General features: G+C 32.9%; 1 protein-coding gene and 3 long non-coding RNA genes across 8 annotated transcripts; 1 reads left to right on the top strand and 3 right to left on the bottom strand.

Annotated features, from left to right (window-relative positions):
* LOC107634483 (phosphomevalonate kinase, peroxisomal-like) lies at positions 2,428-3,342 on the bottom strand. The gene is made up of 2 exons (XM_016337958.2): positions 2,900-3,342; positions 2,428-2,782 (listed from the first exon to the last, which is right to left on the bottom strand). Exons 1-2 carry the CDS (start codon positions 3,044-3,046, stop codon positions 2,516-2,518), a joined length of 414 nt encoding a protein of 137 aa, XP_016193444.1. The 5' UTR covers positions 3,047-3,342; the 3' UTR covers positions 2,428-2,515.
* Positions 6,296-8,479, bottom strand: LOC107630575. Of its 5 annotated transcripts, none has more exons than XR_002359435.1 (5): positions 8,147-8,479; positions 7,729-7,822; positions 7,335-7,428; positions 6,763-6,915; positions 6,296-6,385 (listed from the first exon to the last, which is right to left on the bottom strand). It is a non-coding gene; the product is annotated as an uncharacterized LOC107630575 (long non-coding RNA). The 5 variants fall into 5 exon arrangements; XR_002359437.1 differs by lacking the exon at positions 6,296-6,385 and adding an exon at positions 7,601-7,610 and having other exon boundaries at positions 6,580-6,915; XR_001618329.2 differs by lacking the exon at positions 6,296-6,385 and having other exon boundaries at positions 6,580-6,915.
* On the top strand, positions 11,886-12,301 carry LOC110270197. The gene is made up of 2 exons (XR_002359440.1): positions 11,886-11,998; positions 12,197-12,301. It is a non-coding gene; the product is annotated as an uncharacterized LOC110270197 (long non-coding RNA).
* Positions 16,971-18,751, bottom strand: LOC110270196. Its single transcript, XR_002359439.1, has 3 exons — positions 18,518-18,751; positions 17,974-18,148; positions 16,971-17,119 (listed from the first exon to the last, which is right to left on the bottom strand). It is a non-coding gene; the product is annotated as an uncharacterized LOC110270196 (long non-coding RNA).

Genomic DNA, 18,757 nt, shown 5'->3' with positions numbered 1-18,757 from the left:
ATATTAGTCTATATTTTTAATTTTTTATTTTTTATTATCCAATATGTATTTATTAGAGTTTAAAATTAAATAATATTAAAATATAGAATAAAATATTAGTTAAATATTAATAAAAAATAACAAATTTTATTAATCACATAGTATTACACGTGTATAAATAGACAGATGAAAACACACGAGGGATCTGGTTGATATAAAGTTATAAACTAACACGTGTTTGTTGTTGATATATACATGCTTTTATGAAAATACACATCTTGTAATTGCACTTTTCTTGTATGGATGGTGATCGATGATGATGAATGAAGAATATAATTCAACTATATCTATCTGTTAAGATAAATGTTGGAGAACATGATTTAACGTTGTTAAGTTCTTTCCAGAATGACATAGCCTGATAAGATTATGGATTATTCTTGTTTCCTAATATAAAAAGCAACCCCCAATAAAGCATGATTTCCCCATTAAGAGAAATCTTCTATTCCAATACAAGCTAAGGCAATATATATAAGAAAAAAAAATGTTTACCCCCTAATAATTGTGATTTGCAATATATATGATATATATGTTTTTGAAAATAAGAAGTTAAGAACCATACAATTTTATAATATGCAGATTATATTTAGCTTATAGTGAGCTTTAGCTGCGATGAACATCATCATCTCATTTTTTTAAATGTATTTCTTGTGTGCCCATAAATAATATATTATTGGTCATTAATATGTAACCATTTCTTTTTACTTTTCTCCCCACATAAGGTAATATTAATTAACAGATCTTGATAATTCCACTCATATTCAAAGTCAACTGAACCACAGATGTAAGATTAAAAGAACAACAGATTCAAATTCAACTAAATCGGTCACAAGCAAATGAGGAAAAGAATTTTGATTGGTTTTGTTTGTAAAATCTGTTGCGACGATGTGGTTTAACAGATTTTGGATTTTATTTTTACTTTTTTATTTTTGTTTTTCTTCTTTCATCTTGCATTCTTGGCCATTGACAATTCAGAAAAGATGAATTGATTGGTTGCATCAGTAAGTTGGTGTAAGAATGTTATCTTATGCCTTTTATAAAATTCGTCAGAAACTAGTTCTTGACAAATGACAAGACACTCCCAAGTCCGAATAGACTAATGTTATTTAATTTTAACAATTAAAATGAGTTAGTTTGACAACTAATAATTAAAAGTGAATTATCTAAACTATTATTATTTCAAGTTTTGTTAGTGATTAGTTACTAAAGACAATTTAGATAATTCATTCTCCAGCTATTAGTTAAAAATTATTCGTTGTTATATATATATTTAATCAGTTGTGTTACATGCACACCACTTTCAACCACTATTTTTAACTACTGTATTTATAGACATATATGAATATAAAATTCAAAAATTAAAAATCAAAGCCCCACTACTCTCACTTTTTACACGCGCTGAAACTTACCTCCCTCTTTCTCCTTTTTTTTGCTCTTACTGTCAGGAGCAATTCTCATTCCTCATTCTCACTCTCAGGTGCGATTCTCCTTCCTCATTCTCACTCCCAAGTGCGATTCCCCTTCCCTTTCTCTTCGGCGGCACGATTATCTTTCGCTCTCTTTCCAGCGCAACACGATTCTCCTTCCCTTTGACAAAAGTATCCTACGTAGCACTCCAACCCTCTAAAGATAGGGTACTTTTGTCACACAGAGGGCATCTTGCGTGGGTACGAGTTTAGTTTCGATTTAGTGTGGGTACATATATCAGTGTTTTCATCTTTTATGGGTACAAATGATCATTTATTCTTTGTTTTTATCTTCAAAGTCACCAATTTCATGTTTCTCTGACTCTACATTGTAGAAGTCACAACTAGAAAATGGATTAATACAGACAGATTTACAGCCGGATTTAGCCTTTATTACAGACGGATTTTTCGTTACCGACGAAATTACCGACGGATTTTGTCCCTCTGTAAAAGCCCCGTCGGAAATTATTTACCGACGGATTTTTTTTCCGTCGAAAAATTACAGACGGATTTTTACTAGTTACCGACGGATTTTTCCTCTGTAAATTCTCCCTCCATTTCCTGAAGGCGACAAACTTACAGACAGATTTTCCGTCTGTAATTACAGACGAATTTACAGACGGATTTTCCGTCTGTAATTACAGGCAAATTTTCAGACGGATTTTCCGTCTGTAATTACAGGCGGATTTTCAGACGGAATTTCCATCTGTAATTACAGACAGATTTTTCGACGGATTTTTCGTCTGTAATTACAGACGAATTTTCCGACAGATTTTTCGTCTGTAATTTAAACGTTGGAAAATTATGATTACAGACAAAAAATCCGTCTATAAATCCATCTGTAAGGTAAAATAGAACTTTTTTACTTTTTCTAATTACAAAATAAACTTGTTTTCATACAAAATAAATATAAATTTAATACAAATTTTTATCTAATTTATATTCGAATATTTACAATATTTCAAAAAATAAACAAATTCATCGTATTAAAAATAAACAATATTTACAATAAATTATTCAATATGAATTGAAGATACAGCTGAAGTGATTTCATTTGTTCTAATGTCAACACTTTCTAAAGAAACGCCACAAGGATCTTCTTTAACCAGAAGGGCAAGAACATTGAGTGAGCTCCATGTTTTTGTCACATTACTCCTTGAATCTCCCAAAGTAACAGCAAAGACAGCATCAAATCCTCCTGCTCCTAGAACTCCAGCCAACAACACTCCTTCCAAATTCAGTGTAGCATCTAAAAGTTTTATTTGTGATTCTGGTTTAATCTGCATGAATTGCAAGGAAAGAGTAGTGATATTCTACCAGCAGATATAATTTATAATCAACATCATTCAAACAGAAGAAGCCTAATAATAAGTGCCAAATCAATGAAAGGAACTTACAGGAACACCTGCAGCCTCACCCATTAGGCGCATATGATATCTAATCCCAAGCATAGCTTCTTTTGCACCTAGCAATGCTTTAATAACTGCTTCCTTGTTGGGTTCAGAAGCTTGCTCTATCCACTGTGAGAATTGCATTTTCAACATCAACACAAGAAGAAAAGCAAGAACATGAGAGCCTGAAGTGTAGTCTCAAGAACATGATATCACATATGTGCATTAGAAATTCAGTCACACCACTTGAAACTGAAAACCAGGCAAACAGTAAAGTTGGATATATAATCTCTTTCAAACCCATCAAAAGTCAACTTAATTGTATAAGTCTAATAGTAAAGATGTCCTATCTCATTAAAATAACTAATAAACAGGAATGTAGAAATTTAATCTAATGCAAGGCATACCATAAGGCCAAAATGTTCTAGTTATTTAACAGTGAGCATTATCAACCTTTTTAATCAATGCGGATGAGTTAAACCAGTTACACATATCATGATAAATTAACCTTATGCTAGTTGTTATGTACTTTTTAAAATATTGTTAAAGTAAACAAAAAAAAATATGTGAAACTTTACAAGATTGAAGTAAATACTAGTATGAAATACTAAGCAAGAAACTGACAAACCAATATTGTGGTAGATATGTAAAGTGTAAACTGTAAACTATCCACAAAATATATAATATTAGTCTCTAATAACTTTAAGGTAATCAATCAATCACTGAAACCATGGAACTCAAACTAAAAGCAAGATATATTACTTGGCCGGGGGGAAAACGTTCGAATTATGTTTAGTGTGTCTTGCTTTTAAGGTTCAAATATACAAGGCAAATGCCAAATTCAGTTAAGGTTCATTCAACAGAGGACCAAATGAAACAGAGTAAGAATCAAGAAGAGCCATATATCAATGCATCATAGTCCCAAAAATAATAGCAAATAGAGAGTAAAGAGCAAGATGAAACAAGAAACATACATTGAATATGAGATTTTTGTTGGTAGCTTCCCAAGCTAAGCCACCTCTGAAGTGTATGTTCCAAAGCAAGACCATGACAATAGCAGCCACCGCTAGAAGGTGAGCCACAAAGGTAAATGGAAGAGCAGGAACTCCGAACCCCATCTTCTTCAATGTTTTCTCCTTTTGTCTCCCAATCTGAGAAGTAAGAACCAAGTGAAGTAATAACTGATAAGCTTGAGCTGGAGATTGGAAGCACCCATACTATAACTGAAGTTTCTATACTTACTGACTTACTAACTCCACTAACTGAAAATTAGAATCTGACTATAACAACATATATGAAAAAAAGAACCACCGGTTAATAGAACCTAAAAGGAGAAATAGCTTATCAGTGAGATGGAGAGTGCCACCAAACGACTGGCTGAAGATCAATATTGATGCAACATTCTAATTATGTTTAAGGATGAAAATTGGTGAAATTTTTCACTTGAAAATTTCATTATCAATATTTTCTATATAAAAACTATAGCTGAAAAGAAAATTAAATGCTACTGGTAAAAGGAACAGCAACATAGTAAATTCACCAACTCTTGAAATGTGGAGGTCAGATTCCCTAGATTTAAGCTCCAAGGGAAGGAAAGATGACTAAAAAGTATTTGCAGAAGTTTATAACTAGCATGCCAGAAAAGATTTAGTCCCTTACAACATCTGCAAGAAAAAAGCTATTTAAAACAGAAAAGCATTCAAGGAATATTTTATTTATTATTAATTACAAGTTTATAACTAGCATGCCAGAAAAGAAAATGTCCTTAACACCAAGGTTGACATAAAAAATCTTAACTCAAAGCATCAAATTGATCTATATTTTCAAAGTCTTCATGGAAGTTGCTTTGGGTCACCAACCTTAGATAATTTACAAATGTCAGTATAACCTCTTACCTATAGCAAAAGTTCAAAAGCCTTTTTAAGTACACTTACCATTATGCATTTGGTTCCACTTGACTTTAAAAGCTGAAGAGGAACAAGAGTAGCAAGTTCTAGAGCCTGAAACGGAAAAACAGATCAGGCAAAAAAAGGAAACAAGATGATTGCAGATAAATTATCTATAACAGAACAAAGATATGTTTACTATGCCTAAATTAGGAACTGATCTCAGAAAACATCATAGCTTACAGCAGGTGAAGATGGAACTCCTTGTCCGTGTGGATGTGGCCCCTATGTTTTAGAAATATATAATTCATGGGTACACAAACAGGATCAAAGGAAACACATTTGACATTTCAGTATAGTAGTTTCTCTTATCCTATTGTGAACTATTGATTGATATCATTACAGTAGAAGCCAAACATTCATGGGCAATGAACAAGACAAGCTCCAATTTTTCATAAACCATGAAATAAATTGCATGAAAGTAGCTAGACTTACAATAGGAATGGCAGGATGAGTATAAACCCCTCCAGGTGAATAAAGTGCTGCATAAGGTGGCATCATAGGCTGAAAGAGGTGTTCTAGTTACTGCAACCCTGGATCAAGGTAACATAATTCATTATTAAATCATGATAATCAATAATCAATATGAATCAGAAGCAGGACTTCGAGAAAGCTATTAAATTATCCATTCCAGCAGTAACATGATAATGCAGTGCAATTTTGGTGTGGTGTTAGATCAATGGAATCAAATCATGTTTTAACTACAATAAGCAGATTATAGATCCAAAGTTATCAATCTACAGAGAAACAAAGAATGAAAAAACCATGGAGCAAAGTTCGACTTGGAATAGATTAAAAAAAAATATCACAGAATTGGGGGAAGAAAGAAATGAATCCAAGAACAGTGTGTGAAATTAGAAACTGATACAGATGTAATTACAGCTACAAATCTTTGATGTAATCACCCTGTAAAATTAAAAAGCAAAACAGAAGGAAAAGAGAAGATATTAGTGCTGAATTAGGAACATGGTGATGAAAGTGATTTGTAATCGTCAAACGAACTTAAATATAGAATAAATGAAATCCTCAATTACCTATGAATTATTATAGGAACAAAAGGAACTAAACTAAAATAAGTTGTCCCATCATAGTGTGATACCTCACTTTGCATTATGCAACCTGAAAATGATAATAACAATAGAAAACACAAAGTGGCTTAGAAAGTACTGGAACCAAATTCGAATTGGTCTAGTAATAAAATAAAATAGAATATACCAATCAGATACTGGTAACAAAGATAAAAAAGAAAAAGGGCTAGCTTCAACTTAATTTTCCGATTCACGAAAAGGTTGCTATTGTATTCAAATTTCAAAGTTCTCTTTCCTACAACTAGATACTAGATATAATCCATCCGTCGACAAAATTCAAATTTGCCAAAGGGCTGCATCCATTATCAGGGGAACCAGACATTATAATATCCATCATTAGAATCATGGCTTTTAAGGACCCAGACATGGGGCTCTCTTCTTCAATATCCATCATTCCCCCAAGTTATCAAAGATATCAAATCCAACCATGCAAGCAAACAATTTTTACAAACACCCCTCTGAAATTCAGGATTATATTCGTTAGCCACAACCTCTATTCCAAGTTATAGATCTCGAATTTTACATGCACAAAAGAAAAACTAATATGAAGAAACAAAAACTTTATTTCTCAAATCATACATAGCTCTAACCATTTTAAGTAGCAATTGCCAACATGGAAAACTTCACAGAAAGATTTTGAACATAAAAGAAAAGAACGTGTCTGTTTTATGCAGCAGACTAAAAAATAACACAGAATTCGCTAAGTAATTCTTTAACCAAATTTTAAAATCAAAGAAGGAGGAGGAGGAGGAGATGGCATAACGTCCAAACTTATTTTAGAGATTGAGTTGATAAAATCATAAAATTGCATAGTGATTCAGATCTGAATACTTACGTGGATGCCAAGCTGAAACACAGTGTCGCAGATTCACTGTTCTGGCTCTTTGAACAAATAAGGAAGGATCATAACTTATAACCATTAAGACTTATCCAATTCATATGCACTGTGAAGTGTGGACAGTGTCAATAACGAACTCCAACAACTCACCTAAGATAATTTAGAAAAAAACATCATCACAAGAGGTAAAAAGGAAAATCACGTATAAATAAATACAAATATATATTATTACATATCATTGATCATTGAAGCTTCAAATAGATCACCACCGCTTTTAAAACGCAGACACGGCTTGAAAAACTAGTGAGACATATGAATGTGATATGAGTGACCCGTGATGTGAAGTGCAGATAACTCTTCAATGCAAGAGACAAAATTAAAAAATTGGGACTACTGGGTACAGATTACAGAGACAGCACACACACACACACAACACAACACAATCTCAATCCTGTTCTCACTCGCCATAAAAAATATAGAAAATAAGTCATTTGACTAACAACAAATAGTAACAAGTATGAAAATGAAAATAAAACAAAAGTAAAAATAAAAAAGAGGAGGAGGCTTACAACTCAGAGTCCAATAGATAAGTAAATCCTGAAATTTCAGCAGCTTTAGCTAGAGTAGATCTCCATTTTTGTACCTTGTCCTTGTCTTCCCTAGCTTCATGTTTAACAAAAAACAAAAACTCACACTCTTATTAAAAATACAAACTTACAAACTCACACTCTTATTAGGACTTTAGAATAATTTAAGAAAAATTTTGAATGTGCAAAACAGTAGCAAAAGCTAAGAAATATGCTCCATTTGGGTTTGGAAGCATCAACACCCACACCTAATCAATCCTGTTCTCACTCGCCATAAAAAATACAGAAAATAAGTCATTTGACTAACAACAAATAGTAACAAGTATGAAAATGAAAATAAAACAAAAGTAAAAATAAAAAAGAGGAGGAGGCTTACAACTCAGAGTCCAATGGATAAGTAAATCCTGAAATTTCAGCAGCTTTAGCTAGAGCAGATCTCCATTTTTGTACCTTGTCCTTGTCTTCCCTAGCTTCATGTTTAACAAAAAACACAAACTCACACTCTTATTAAAAACACAAGCTCACACTCTTATTAGGACTTTAGAATAATTTAAGAAAAAAATTGAATGTGCAAAACAGTAGCAAAAGCTAAGAAATATGCTCCATTTGGGTTTGGAAGCATCAACACCCACACCTAATCAGAGTTCTAATAATAAAAAATCAACACCCAAACCCTTAATCAGAATCTTAATAATCAAAATCAACACCCACATCCCTAAATTCACAAAATCTGATAATCAAAATCCCTATTCCCTAACCTGCATATTAATTAAACAATAAAATTAATTATTTACCTGAGAAGAAGACCGGAGAAGAGAGCGGAGCAGAAGGAGCGGGACTAGCAGCGCACAGCAGTGGCGAGGAAGTAATAGAGAAGAAGAAGACGACCGGGCCAAGCAGAGAAGCGTCAGTGGTCACCGAGAAGCAGGGCAGCACCGTAGGTCGTCATTCGTCGAACGTCAATCGTCGGTCGTCACCGTCGTCATTCGAACGACGAGCTTCGCCGGTGACTGGTGTGAGACACGGAGGGCTGAGAAGACGAGGAGGGGAGGAGGGTGCCACTGCGTGCTGGGAGTGCGTGGTGCGTGCTGGGAGAGTTTTGTGAAGTAATGGAGTGAATGGAGTGAATCTTCAACTAGGGTTTTTAATATTTCCGACGGATTTCATTTAAATTACAGACGGAAAAATCCGTCTGTAACCATTCCACGGAAAAAAATTAATTTTTCTGACGGAATTATAGACGGATTTTCTTTTTCGTCTGTAATTTATACTAATCTATTTTTTTTGTTTTTCGACAAAAAAATCCCTCTGAAATTCCGTCTGTATTTCAGTGGGATAAAATCCGTCGGAAATATCCGTCTGTAATAACTAGTTTTCTAGTAGTGTAGTAATCGTTTCTATGATTTTTATGATTTCTTTCAATTTTTTTCATAACACCGATTAAATATATCTATGACTCTACATTGTAGGAGTAATTGGCGGTGAGATTTCGGGATTAGGAAGCATCTTGAGAGGAACAGAAAGGAACAGAGAAAGTGTAACATCCTACCACACTGAGCTTTACGCTTAAGCCGTAAAACAAAGGTTGTGTGGTATTATGACCTCTACAATATAATGTATACATATAATAGCAGAAAGATTATAATATACTAGGAGCCTTAAAGAGTAGATGAAATAAAAATCGCAAAATAAAATCGCAACGCTCAAGAAACAAGTTAACTTGCGTGCTAAGAAAACTATAACTATCGAACATAAGATAACAATAGTAGGAATATAGTGCCAAAGATACAAAATAACAAGCTCCTAACTCAGCCCGCGAAGCCAAGGCTGGCCGGAGAATATTTACATATATATATATATATATATACATACATATCCAAAACCCAAATATACATAAACAAAATCCTGTCTCTTCATAAACCTCTAAGAGGATAAAAAAGAATAAGTTATGCAGAGAGAAAGCTAAGTACATATATATACATCACTGTACAACAACATAACCCAGTAACCACTTTACTTCAGGTGTCTAGACGCCTAACGAGATGCCTCTCGACCTGCATCTGTAAAACAATAACATAGTATGGAATGAGAACCGGAGGTTCTCAGTATGCTAAAGGTGTCACACACATAATATATAAGGTCCTGGGAATGCCAGAGGCAATCCTAGAATGCCGACACTCAGATTATAGAGTTTAAAGTATTAAACAGAAGCCATAAAATGTGGTTTACTAAAAGTATCTAAACCTAACTTAACTTAATCTTAAATCTAAGTCCCGTACTGCCATTCCTCCATAGCTCCATCTCCGTTAGCGTTTCACAGACAAATAAACAAATAAAGGCAAGCACAAGAAAGTTACAAATATTATAGGTAACAAATATACATTTAACATGGCAAGTACACTTAGGCACACCCAGTTAATGCACAAACAAGTAATTCAAGTAGTATGCATATGATGCATGCCTGTCCTATGGCTGATGAGGCTCATCTGTCGGTTATCCAGCCAACCCGACAAGTTCGAAAACCTTAGACTGTCCCTCGACGTGCATCCCCAAGAGTCTATGCATAGCTTTTTCTCAAATAATCAATATTGCTCAATGGGGGTTAACATTCCCGGGAATTTATAAGTGCCCAGTCACCCTTACGTCGTAGGGTCAACAGAGTATCGAGTTTTCAACCTAGTACACGTGGTGGCACGCCACGGTACTTTATCCAGAGAATTTCGTATCTCAGATTATTTAATCATTCAAGGCAAGTATCATACATAATCAAATTTGAATAATCCATCCAAGTATCATATATGATCACCCGTAACATTTCATAATCAATTCATCACTTTTTAGCTTTACTTCACCTTCAAGTTATCCCCATCTCCTAACTTCATCTGATTATCAAGTTTAATACCACTATTTATGACTAAAGGAATGAAAATAGAGGTTTAGAAGTTCGAAATATAGTTTAAGATGCTGAAAACCATGTTTGGTGAAATAGGGGCCACGCGTACGCGTGTGAGTGTGAAGGTGCAGCTCGCGTGCGCATCCCTTTGTCATGCATACACGTGGGTGAAAACTTCATGTCACGCGTGCGCGTGGGTTGCGTGGACGTACATTCTTAAAAAAAAGGATCAACCAGAAAGCTGCATACCATGAAGTGTTTAGCTGCAGAATTCACAAATTTAACACCAAAACTTCCAACGGGCATAACTCAATCATTTTAAATCGTTTTTCTTCCGTTCTTCAAACGGCATAAACTTCACGAATCCAATGTTCATTTAAAACAAGTTGAAATCAATTTAGCGTTCCGGAAACTAAGTTATAGCCTGTCGAAGTTCGGCCCAAGACCAAAGTTTGGTAAACTTGCCAAAATCTCTTTTTCATTCAAACATTTCCCATAATTCCAAAACAACCTCCTACACGTACAAGCACCAAAATACCCTTCTCCCTCAACACAACAACCACCATAAAATCATTTTCCACTCCAACAATAAACATGTATATACAAGCCAAATCCTCCAACAATAATTATATTTACATACCAAATTTCACAATCAAACCATAGCTTACAAATCACATAATTATATCCTCAAATCAATAATTAACAATTTACCAATCCTTCAACTAATCAGCACCATACCAATCCATATGTAACAACAAGATACTAAACCACAATATACACATACGTTCCAACTTATCCTATGGTCATCTAGCCTAAGTTTTCACAGAACATTATATATTAAATGCAAGAAACCTAAACCATACCTTGGCCGATTTCCACGTAGCGACCAAAGCAATTTAATAAAAGCCAAGACAGCCCCTCAAAAGCTCAATACACTCTAAGCTTAGCTTCCTCCAAGTTCCAATATTCACAATTTCAAACTCCAATTATTTATTCACAACCTAATACGCATTTATAACACATATCTACCCAATTTAATTTCCAAAACACAAATTTAATAAAAATAAAATAGAATTGTAGTATCCTTACCTTACCCAAGCTTCACATAAGTAAGAGTGAACATTTTTCTCAGGCTAATTGGATCCTAAAACATTAGAAATCAAAGAAATTCAACATCTCTTCCAATTTTGGAAAATTGGGGGAAAAGAGTGGCTGAGAGTAATTAATAGTTTACTTATGAAATTGTTCTGGTAGAAACGTAGAACTCGACACGGTGGACGCGTGGCCGCAAACGGTGCGGCGATCGGAGCTTGGACAGAGGAGTTACAGGGGTTGGAATTCACCGTAAGGGTTTCAGTGAGTTTTCTCTTCTTTCCTTCCCTGGAAGGCTTTCAGCTTCGTTTCTGCTGAAATGAAGAAGAGAAAGGCTTAGGTTCATTTTAATTGCTGGGTTGGTTGGGTCCAGTTCAACCGGTTCGGCCCGTTCGGTCCAATTTTGGATCGTTTTCTTCTAAATTAGTGTCAAAATTTTCGTTTCAATGAGCTCTATCCTAATTTGATATAATATTCACATTTCTAATCTTCCTTATTAAAAATTAGTTTATTGACTAATTATCTACTAATTTAACGGAGTTTACAGAAAGGACAAGAAAACAATTTATTGAGAGAAACAGAAAAGACAAGGACTCCAAATTCAAGTTGATTTCCTTAATTATCTCTCTACAATTCAGATTTTCACCAGCAACACTTTCAGGTATATATATACATGTCTTGTGAAAATTGAAAAGATTGTGTCTTTCTGGAGTTGTTTCAACCTCTTTAGTTTTCACATATTCAAAACCCTTTTTTTCATTTGTTTTTCCAACATGTTTATCTTATCTGTTTCAGAATTCTTCACTTGTAAGCATTTTAATTTGTTTTCATTGATGTTCTTGTTGTTTTCAAATTTCAGGTGATCGGCAATCCAAATTAACTAATTAAGTGCCAAAACTTGAACAAGAACCTTAGATTAATGGGAAATATAGGAAATTTATTTACCATTTACTGTTAGAATTTAGAAATGGACTCTTGATTTGTTACTAGCAACTACTTCATTCTCCATTTTTTCATTTTTCATGTATTAAGAACAAAGAACTCGCTTATTCCGTTTTTATCGCTTTCCGACATTCTCTTTTTTCTTCACACTTCTCTTTGTAAGTATCTTCTCTTCTCTTTCTTGTTCAGATTTACTTACTTATTCTTCTCTGCATGTCAATAGTGAAAGCAAAGACGTGGTATGTCGGAGCCTTGTTTACTTAATTAGACCCTTTTATTTTTCTTCTAAGTTCTGACCTAAACCTTGGCCTTGCTGTTAAATTTCCAATTAAATTTTGTTTTAATGAATTATTGCATTTTGTGACTTATGATGATTGTGATACAGAGTTAGATACCAATATAAATAAGAAGGATAAATCCTAAACCATAGCTCCTTAATTTTTTTTACTTCTTAGCTCATGTCTATTTAAAAAAAATAATTATTATACTAAGAAGATCTATAAGATTATAGTAGCTAAGTTTAGATAATATTAAAATGAGCTTTTATTAAGTATGAATTTTAAATGTTTTTTTTAATTGAATTTCAAAGGTCTTATTTTTAGAAATTTAAGATTTTTATTGTTATGTTAAATGTTGATTGCAATTAGCTATATAATGTTGGGTTATAATATATATATATATATATATATATAAACAAGATATCATTTTAAACTTAAAGAACGTGCATGCCTTCCTTCTTAGGTTATTTTAATCTTTTCAATTTAATTTGTGTCTTATCTTAACAAAAAGACCAATCAATATCATCATGATTATTTTTTTAGTCAATGATGTTGAGTTTGAGCATTTTGAGTTGATTATCCCTGGAAAATAGCTAAATAGATTAACTAGCATTTCAGTATTGAAATTATTTTTTGTTTCATTCTTGTCATCCAGGTTTTTTATTGTTAATGAGAGTAACTGATGTAACATTCTGTGCCACTCTGGCCACCTCACTAGTTGCACGTCAGAGATCAAAATTTATGGCTACATTTTAAATTTGCTTACAGATTTGATTGGCAGTATCTCTTCTTACCGATGGTCTTGCTGTAACGTTAGTTGTGACTGCAATTCTTATAAATAATTAGAAATTATGGGTAGCCAATGTTGGATATTCATGAGTTGTTCTGTCAAGGAGATGGGAGGCTGTACAGATGACTATTGACCATGAATCTAATACTGAGCAGGGCAACATTAAAAACAGAGGTGACTTTGTCTCTGAAAATCGTATAATCTTTTACTGTCTTTATCACAACCTCTCTAGAATTAAATTTCATTCCGACGACAAATTCACTATCTGCAGTAATAGATAGATCTTCAACAACACCACGAAATATGTTTACACACTGCAAGATCTAATTCTACAAATTCAATATTTAACTTACTAATTAAAATAGTGTGCTCGCAACTACATACTTGCATTGGTATATTCTTGAAATTCTAGTGTATTTATAGCCTCGAGATCCAAAACGTGCATGAAAGATGGCTCTTTATATGGATGCTCACTTACTAGTCCATTTGCAAAGTCCTCTACATCTGACTTGATGATGCAGTATGCTTGATCCTCATCTATATTAGGATCAATGAAATAATAGTTGCCTTCGTATTTCTCTTTGCTTTCCCTGTTATAACCTTCCTAATTGAAATTCAGGTCAGGTTTTTCGACGATATTAGATAATTGTTCGAACTCCACATCACTACGATGAAACATTTGTAACAAAAGTTTTGTGTCAAATTTAAAATTGTTACAAAAGATGATTTTTTGTAACAATAACTGGTGATTATTATAGAATAATAATGTTTTGTAACAACAATACAAGTTGTTACAAAACGTGCTAATATTTTGCAACAACCTATTTTTTTGTTACAAATTATGATAGATTTTGTAACGAACTGGTATTTTGTTACAAAATTTTATTATCTTTTGTAATAAAGGATAAAGTAGTTGCTTAAATTCAACTTATTTTGTAATAAAATATCTTTTTGTTTCAAAAACTCCAATTGTTTTATAACAAAAAATTAATTTGTTACAAAATTCAGTATTGTTTGTAACAATTTATTTGTTTGTCATAAAATATAAGTATTTTTTTTTGTAACTAAAAAAATTATTTTAAAATATTAAAATCTTTAAGATAATTTTATTTTATTTTAAAAATTTTATTTTTTAAAATATTATTTGTGTTAATTAATTATTTTTTATAAAAAATTAAAGATACAAAGACCTCAAGCTCCCAAATCCTAATCTCCCATTCTCAGACCCTTTGTGAATGCTTGTTCAGACACCCACCGGCCATCGTCATTGGCCTCACGGTGTTCTTCCTCGGAATCGCCTGCCCTGCTTTCGTGCTACACAGCTTCTCCGCACTGCACTACTTGCCAGAGAACCTTAGTCACAACGCCACCAACAGCGGCCGCGAAGTGTGAAGGTTACTGCTCTGTTCGTGGTCCTTTTCTCCTCGTTGTTGCTGCTCCTCTTCTTCTCCTGCTCCTCTTCTTCTTGGCACTGCTCCTCTTTTTCTTGGTGCTGCTCATATTCTTTTCGGCGCTGATGCTCTTTTGGTGAAGAAGATCACAAGCCCTACTCAGCTGCTCCTTTTCTTCTCGGCGCTGGTTCTGGTAATGTTTCTAAACTATTTTTTTCATTCTAAAATAAGATTAAGGTCTGAGCTTTGTATATTATAATTTATAATGCTGGGTTTGTTAGGAACTTGTTATTATAATTTATAAGGTTGATTTATTGTTCTGAACTTCTGATTATTATTGATTTATTCTCTTTGTTTTGTTCTGAACTATTTTGATTTTAATTGCACAAAATGTTGATTTGTTACTTTGTTCTCCATATTTGATTGTGATTTATTCTGATTTTAATTAAAATATGTTCTGATTATTGTTGATTTGTTATTCTTAATTGGTTCTAATTTATTTTTATTCTAATAAAAACATGTTTTGATTATTGTTCATTTGTTCTGATTTTAATTAAAATATGTCAATCGATGGCAAAGCTTGAAATAATTATTAGAGGAGGCAAAAAATTCTTGTCAAAGACCATTCTAATATGTTACATTTGAATTAAAAGAAATTATAGGCGATGTGCGTGAGGGTTAAACCTGGGATAACTAAGTTCTTACTCCTTGAACAAAGTAATATTAATGTTTTATAAAAAATTTGGAGGGCCATCACTCTCCATTGTTAAAGCTAAACTTCACCACTTATGTCAATACTTAATTATTGGTGATTTGTTGTCGAATACCATCTTATTAGATTTTCTATTTTACTAGCACTGTGTTCTTTTAAGGTCTGTGCATTGTTATTGATGAATTTAAGGGCAGCATGGGAGAATGAAGTTAGAGACAAAAAATCTTAAAGATGGTAAATGCAATGAATGGAAAAGAAAAAGGAAAGTTTAATAGTCTTAGACAATTAAAGGTACATATAAAATTGTTTATGGTTTTAATACATATTCATAGATGATTGATATATTACTAGTCTAGTTTAATTGTATATAGATTTATTTATTACATGTTAGTTGTGCCATGGTTGAAAAATAATTTAGTTTGATAAATTTAGTTGTGTATTGGTTGAAAAATAAGTAATGAATTGATTGTTTTTTATGGAACCATAAACGGTGGAAATATACAAGTTTTAAGGGAGGTTCTGCCATATTTTTTCTAAAAATTTTGAAAAGTGAATGAAAACAATTGTACTTAGTATTATATGTTGTTTCTAATTTTTGTTTTGATTTTTTCTATTTACAGGAGTGCTAAAATGGTAACAACATGCTACCTAAAGAAATCAAGAATATTTTTATTCATAGAGACACTAATCTATATTAGATTTTTAACTTTTGGTTGAACGTGTAGAAGAAATATAACTTGTGAAACTAATCAATATAGACTAGAACGTTATTTTGTTTTAACTTGTTATTTAACTTGTGGCATTTTTTTTTTTATTTGTGGAAGTTTATAACTCCGACCAAATGGTTTGTAGGGGTTTCTAAAATCCCCAAAATTTGAGGTGCCACGAGGTCTTTTGTGGGGGGTTTTTAAAACCTCCACAATCTATTCAGTGGGGGTTTTGTGAGTGTTTAGTGGGGGTTTTATATTGAACTTTTGTGGCAGTTTAAAACTCCCACAAATTAATTTTTTAATTTAACACAAATTAACCGAAGCCGATAGGAAGTTAAAGTCGCTGATGAGGTAAGTTCCGATAGAGCTACGCTCCGGCTATTCCTACAATTTTTTCTTATAGGTTCCTCTTTGAACTCTTAATTAAAGCACTGGAAGAGAATCGCTATCGTCTTTCTAAAGGACGGGGATTTACGTGTATTGCTTATGTCCGATTTGCTGACGCTAGCTTGACTTCACTCACTTCAGTATTTTGTGAGATTTTCAAACCTCCACAAATCCTGTAATTATTATTTTTAATTTCAAATCATTTATTAATCTCATCTCATTTACATATTCTCAAATTAAAAAATTATTTTTTAATATCAAAATTTAAAAATTAAATCTTTTATAACATAATTCCTCAATATAAGACATAATTCTAAATATAAAAAAAATTCTCAACATCAATAGTTCTAAACATGATTGCATATAGTATTATTCTACATAACTATTACTATTTTTCTTTAAAAAGTAAATTTTTTTGTACAAATTTTTATTTTACATAACTACCCACTTCACATAGGAAGAAAAAAGAGAAAATTCAACCCAAATGTGAAAAAAGTGAAGGCTTTATTGCCTTTTAGGTCTTCTTAATTGTTGCTAGTGTAGACCTTGCTTTCAGATTAAGAAAGATAGCCCTAAAAAAAGAAACATAAAGAAAGTAAATAAGAGGCTCATCAACCATTAAAATTGTGTAAGATGGATAAACTTTGAAAAATGATTAAAAAGATAATAATGCCAATGCTAAACAGGATGGAGAATTCAGCATGGTTAAATGTATAGAAATATCTTGGTCTAATAAGTGAGATGCATATAATAAACAAAAGCAATCATGGCATTCATCTAGAGAGGGTAGAACCTATTATGACACTCCATAATAAAAATTAAAATCTTAGTGACTAAGAGATATCTCATAGCATTTGAACATGATTTAATCAGGCTCTAGACATCAGGTTTTATTGCTAAAAATATCTAGCATATTGCATTTAAATTTAGAATCATAAATAAAAAATAGTTTGATTGTGAATTTTATTGCTCTTGCTTTTACAACTACTATCAAACTTGGTTACAGAAAAACCTATTTAATCATGAGTAAAAATATTCCATTCCCAGTTACCTCCAGAACATAAGATTTGATTTTTTTTTAATCCAGTTCGAATTCTATTTTTTATGATAAAAATTGCCTTTTTAACCAAACTATTTATATTTTTAGGTTTCAAACACCATGCATGCCTATCACTCACATAAAACATTATCAACTAAGTTAGCTTATTCATTAAATTTGGAACAAATAAAAAACAGAAAGAACTCATCTTGAAAATATATATATTCCAAAAAAAAAGGGTTTTAAAGAAAAAGTAGGGAATTATGTCCAAATTGGCCTGAGAATTGAAAAAGAGAGATTATCTTTATAGAAGAAAAGATAAAAATGAAACTAAGATAAGAAAGAGATCGATCAGGTAACTAAATAGGAGAAGAGAAATAGTATTACCTCAGCAGACATAGTTCTAATGGTCTGCAGTGACAAGTAGAGATAAGTTGCAGCTCAAATTTATAACATAGTTCGGTAGTTGCACTTAATAATTAACTATTTTAGAAGAGAGTAAAAGTCATTTATTGCTGCTGCAGCATCATCAAGATTCTCATAATCATGGCTAACCACCAAGCTAAGTGAAAGAAAGGTGTAATTAACATAGTGAAAAGATTGTACAGCATGAGCAGCAAATTTACCATTGTAAAACCTACCAAAATCACACAAAAAAAATCACCAATCAAACACTGTTTCCTTTCTATACACACAAATGCATGCATAATAAACCAAAAGCATGAATCAGCATTAGAAGAAAAACCAAAAGAGGCTTGAGCGCTGATTGATCTAAGCTTAGCAGAAGAGCCAAAAATTCCTACTGCAAAACCCCTTCTTGCAATGCTGAGATCAGTTTTCATGGTGCTCAATTTTCAAAATCAAAGAACATCTGAATCCTAGGTGTCACACAAACATACTCTATAAAGTAGAACAATAGTTTTATACTGACATTTTATAGTCCAAGAGGGGAACGAAGAAGACGTCGGAGGGTGAAAAGGTCGCCGGCTTGAGGGAGGGGCTTTTCCGACTGGTAAGTTTAGGGCTGTGTGAACGACGCAACTTGCGCGACGGTGATGCTCGGGCGTTCACGGCAGCGTCTCCCGAAGCTATGGGCGACGGGGGCTGTTATGGGTGGCGGCGTGGCCCGGTGAGAGAGGATGAGACTGGGAGAGAAGCAATTCTGTTCACA

The sequence above is a fragment of the Arachis ipaensis genome, chromosome B03 (assembly GCF_000816755.2).
Source record: "Arachis ipaensis cultivar K30076 chromosome B03, Araip1.1, whole genome shotgun sequence".
Classification (NCBI taxonomy): domain Eukaryota; kingdom Viridiplantae; phylum Streptophyta; class Magnoliopsida; order Fabales; family Fabaceae; genus Arachis; species Arachis ipaensis.
This window is presented reverse-complemented; position numbering and strand designations above follow the sequence as displayed.

What these genes read in the sequence shown, in the direction of transcription:
- LOC107634483 (XM_016337958.2), bottom strand. Translation starts at nt 3,046, where the DNA reads ATGTTGAAAATGCAATTCTCACAGTGGATAGAGCAAGCTTCTGAACCC. An exon ending in GTGAGGCTGCAGGTGTTCCT is followed by an intron (nt 2,783 to 2,899) that starts GTAAGTTCCTTT and finishes CAATTCATGCAG; the next exon opens with ATTAAACCAGAATCACAAAT.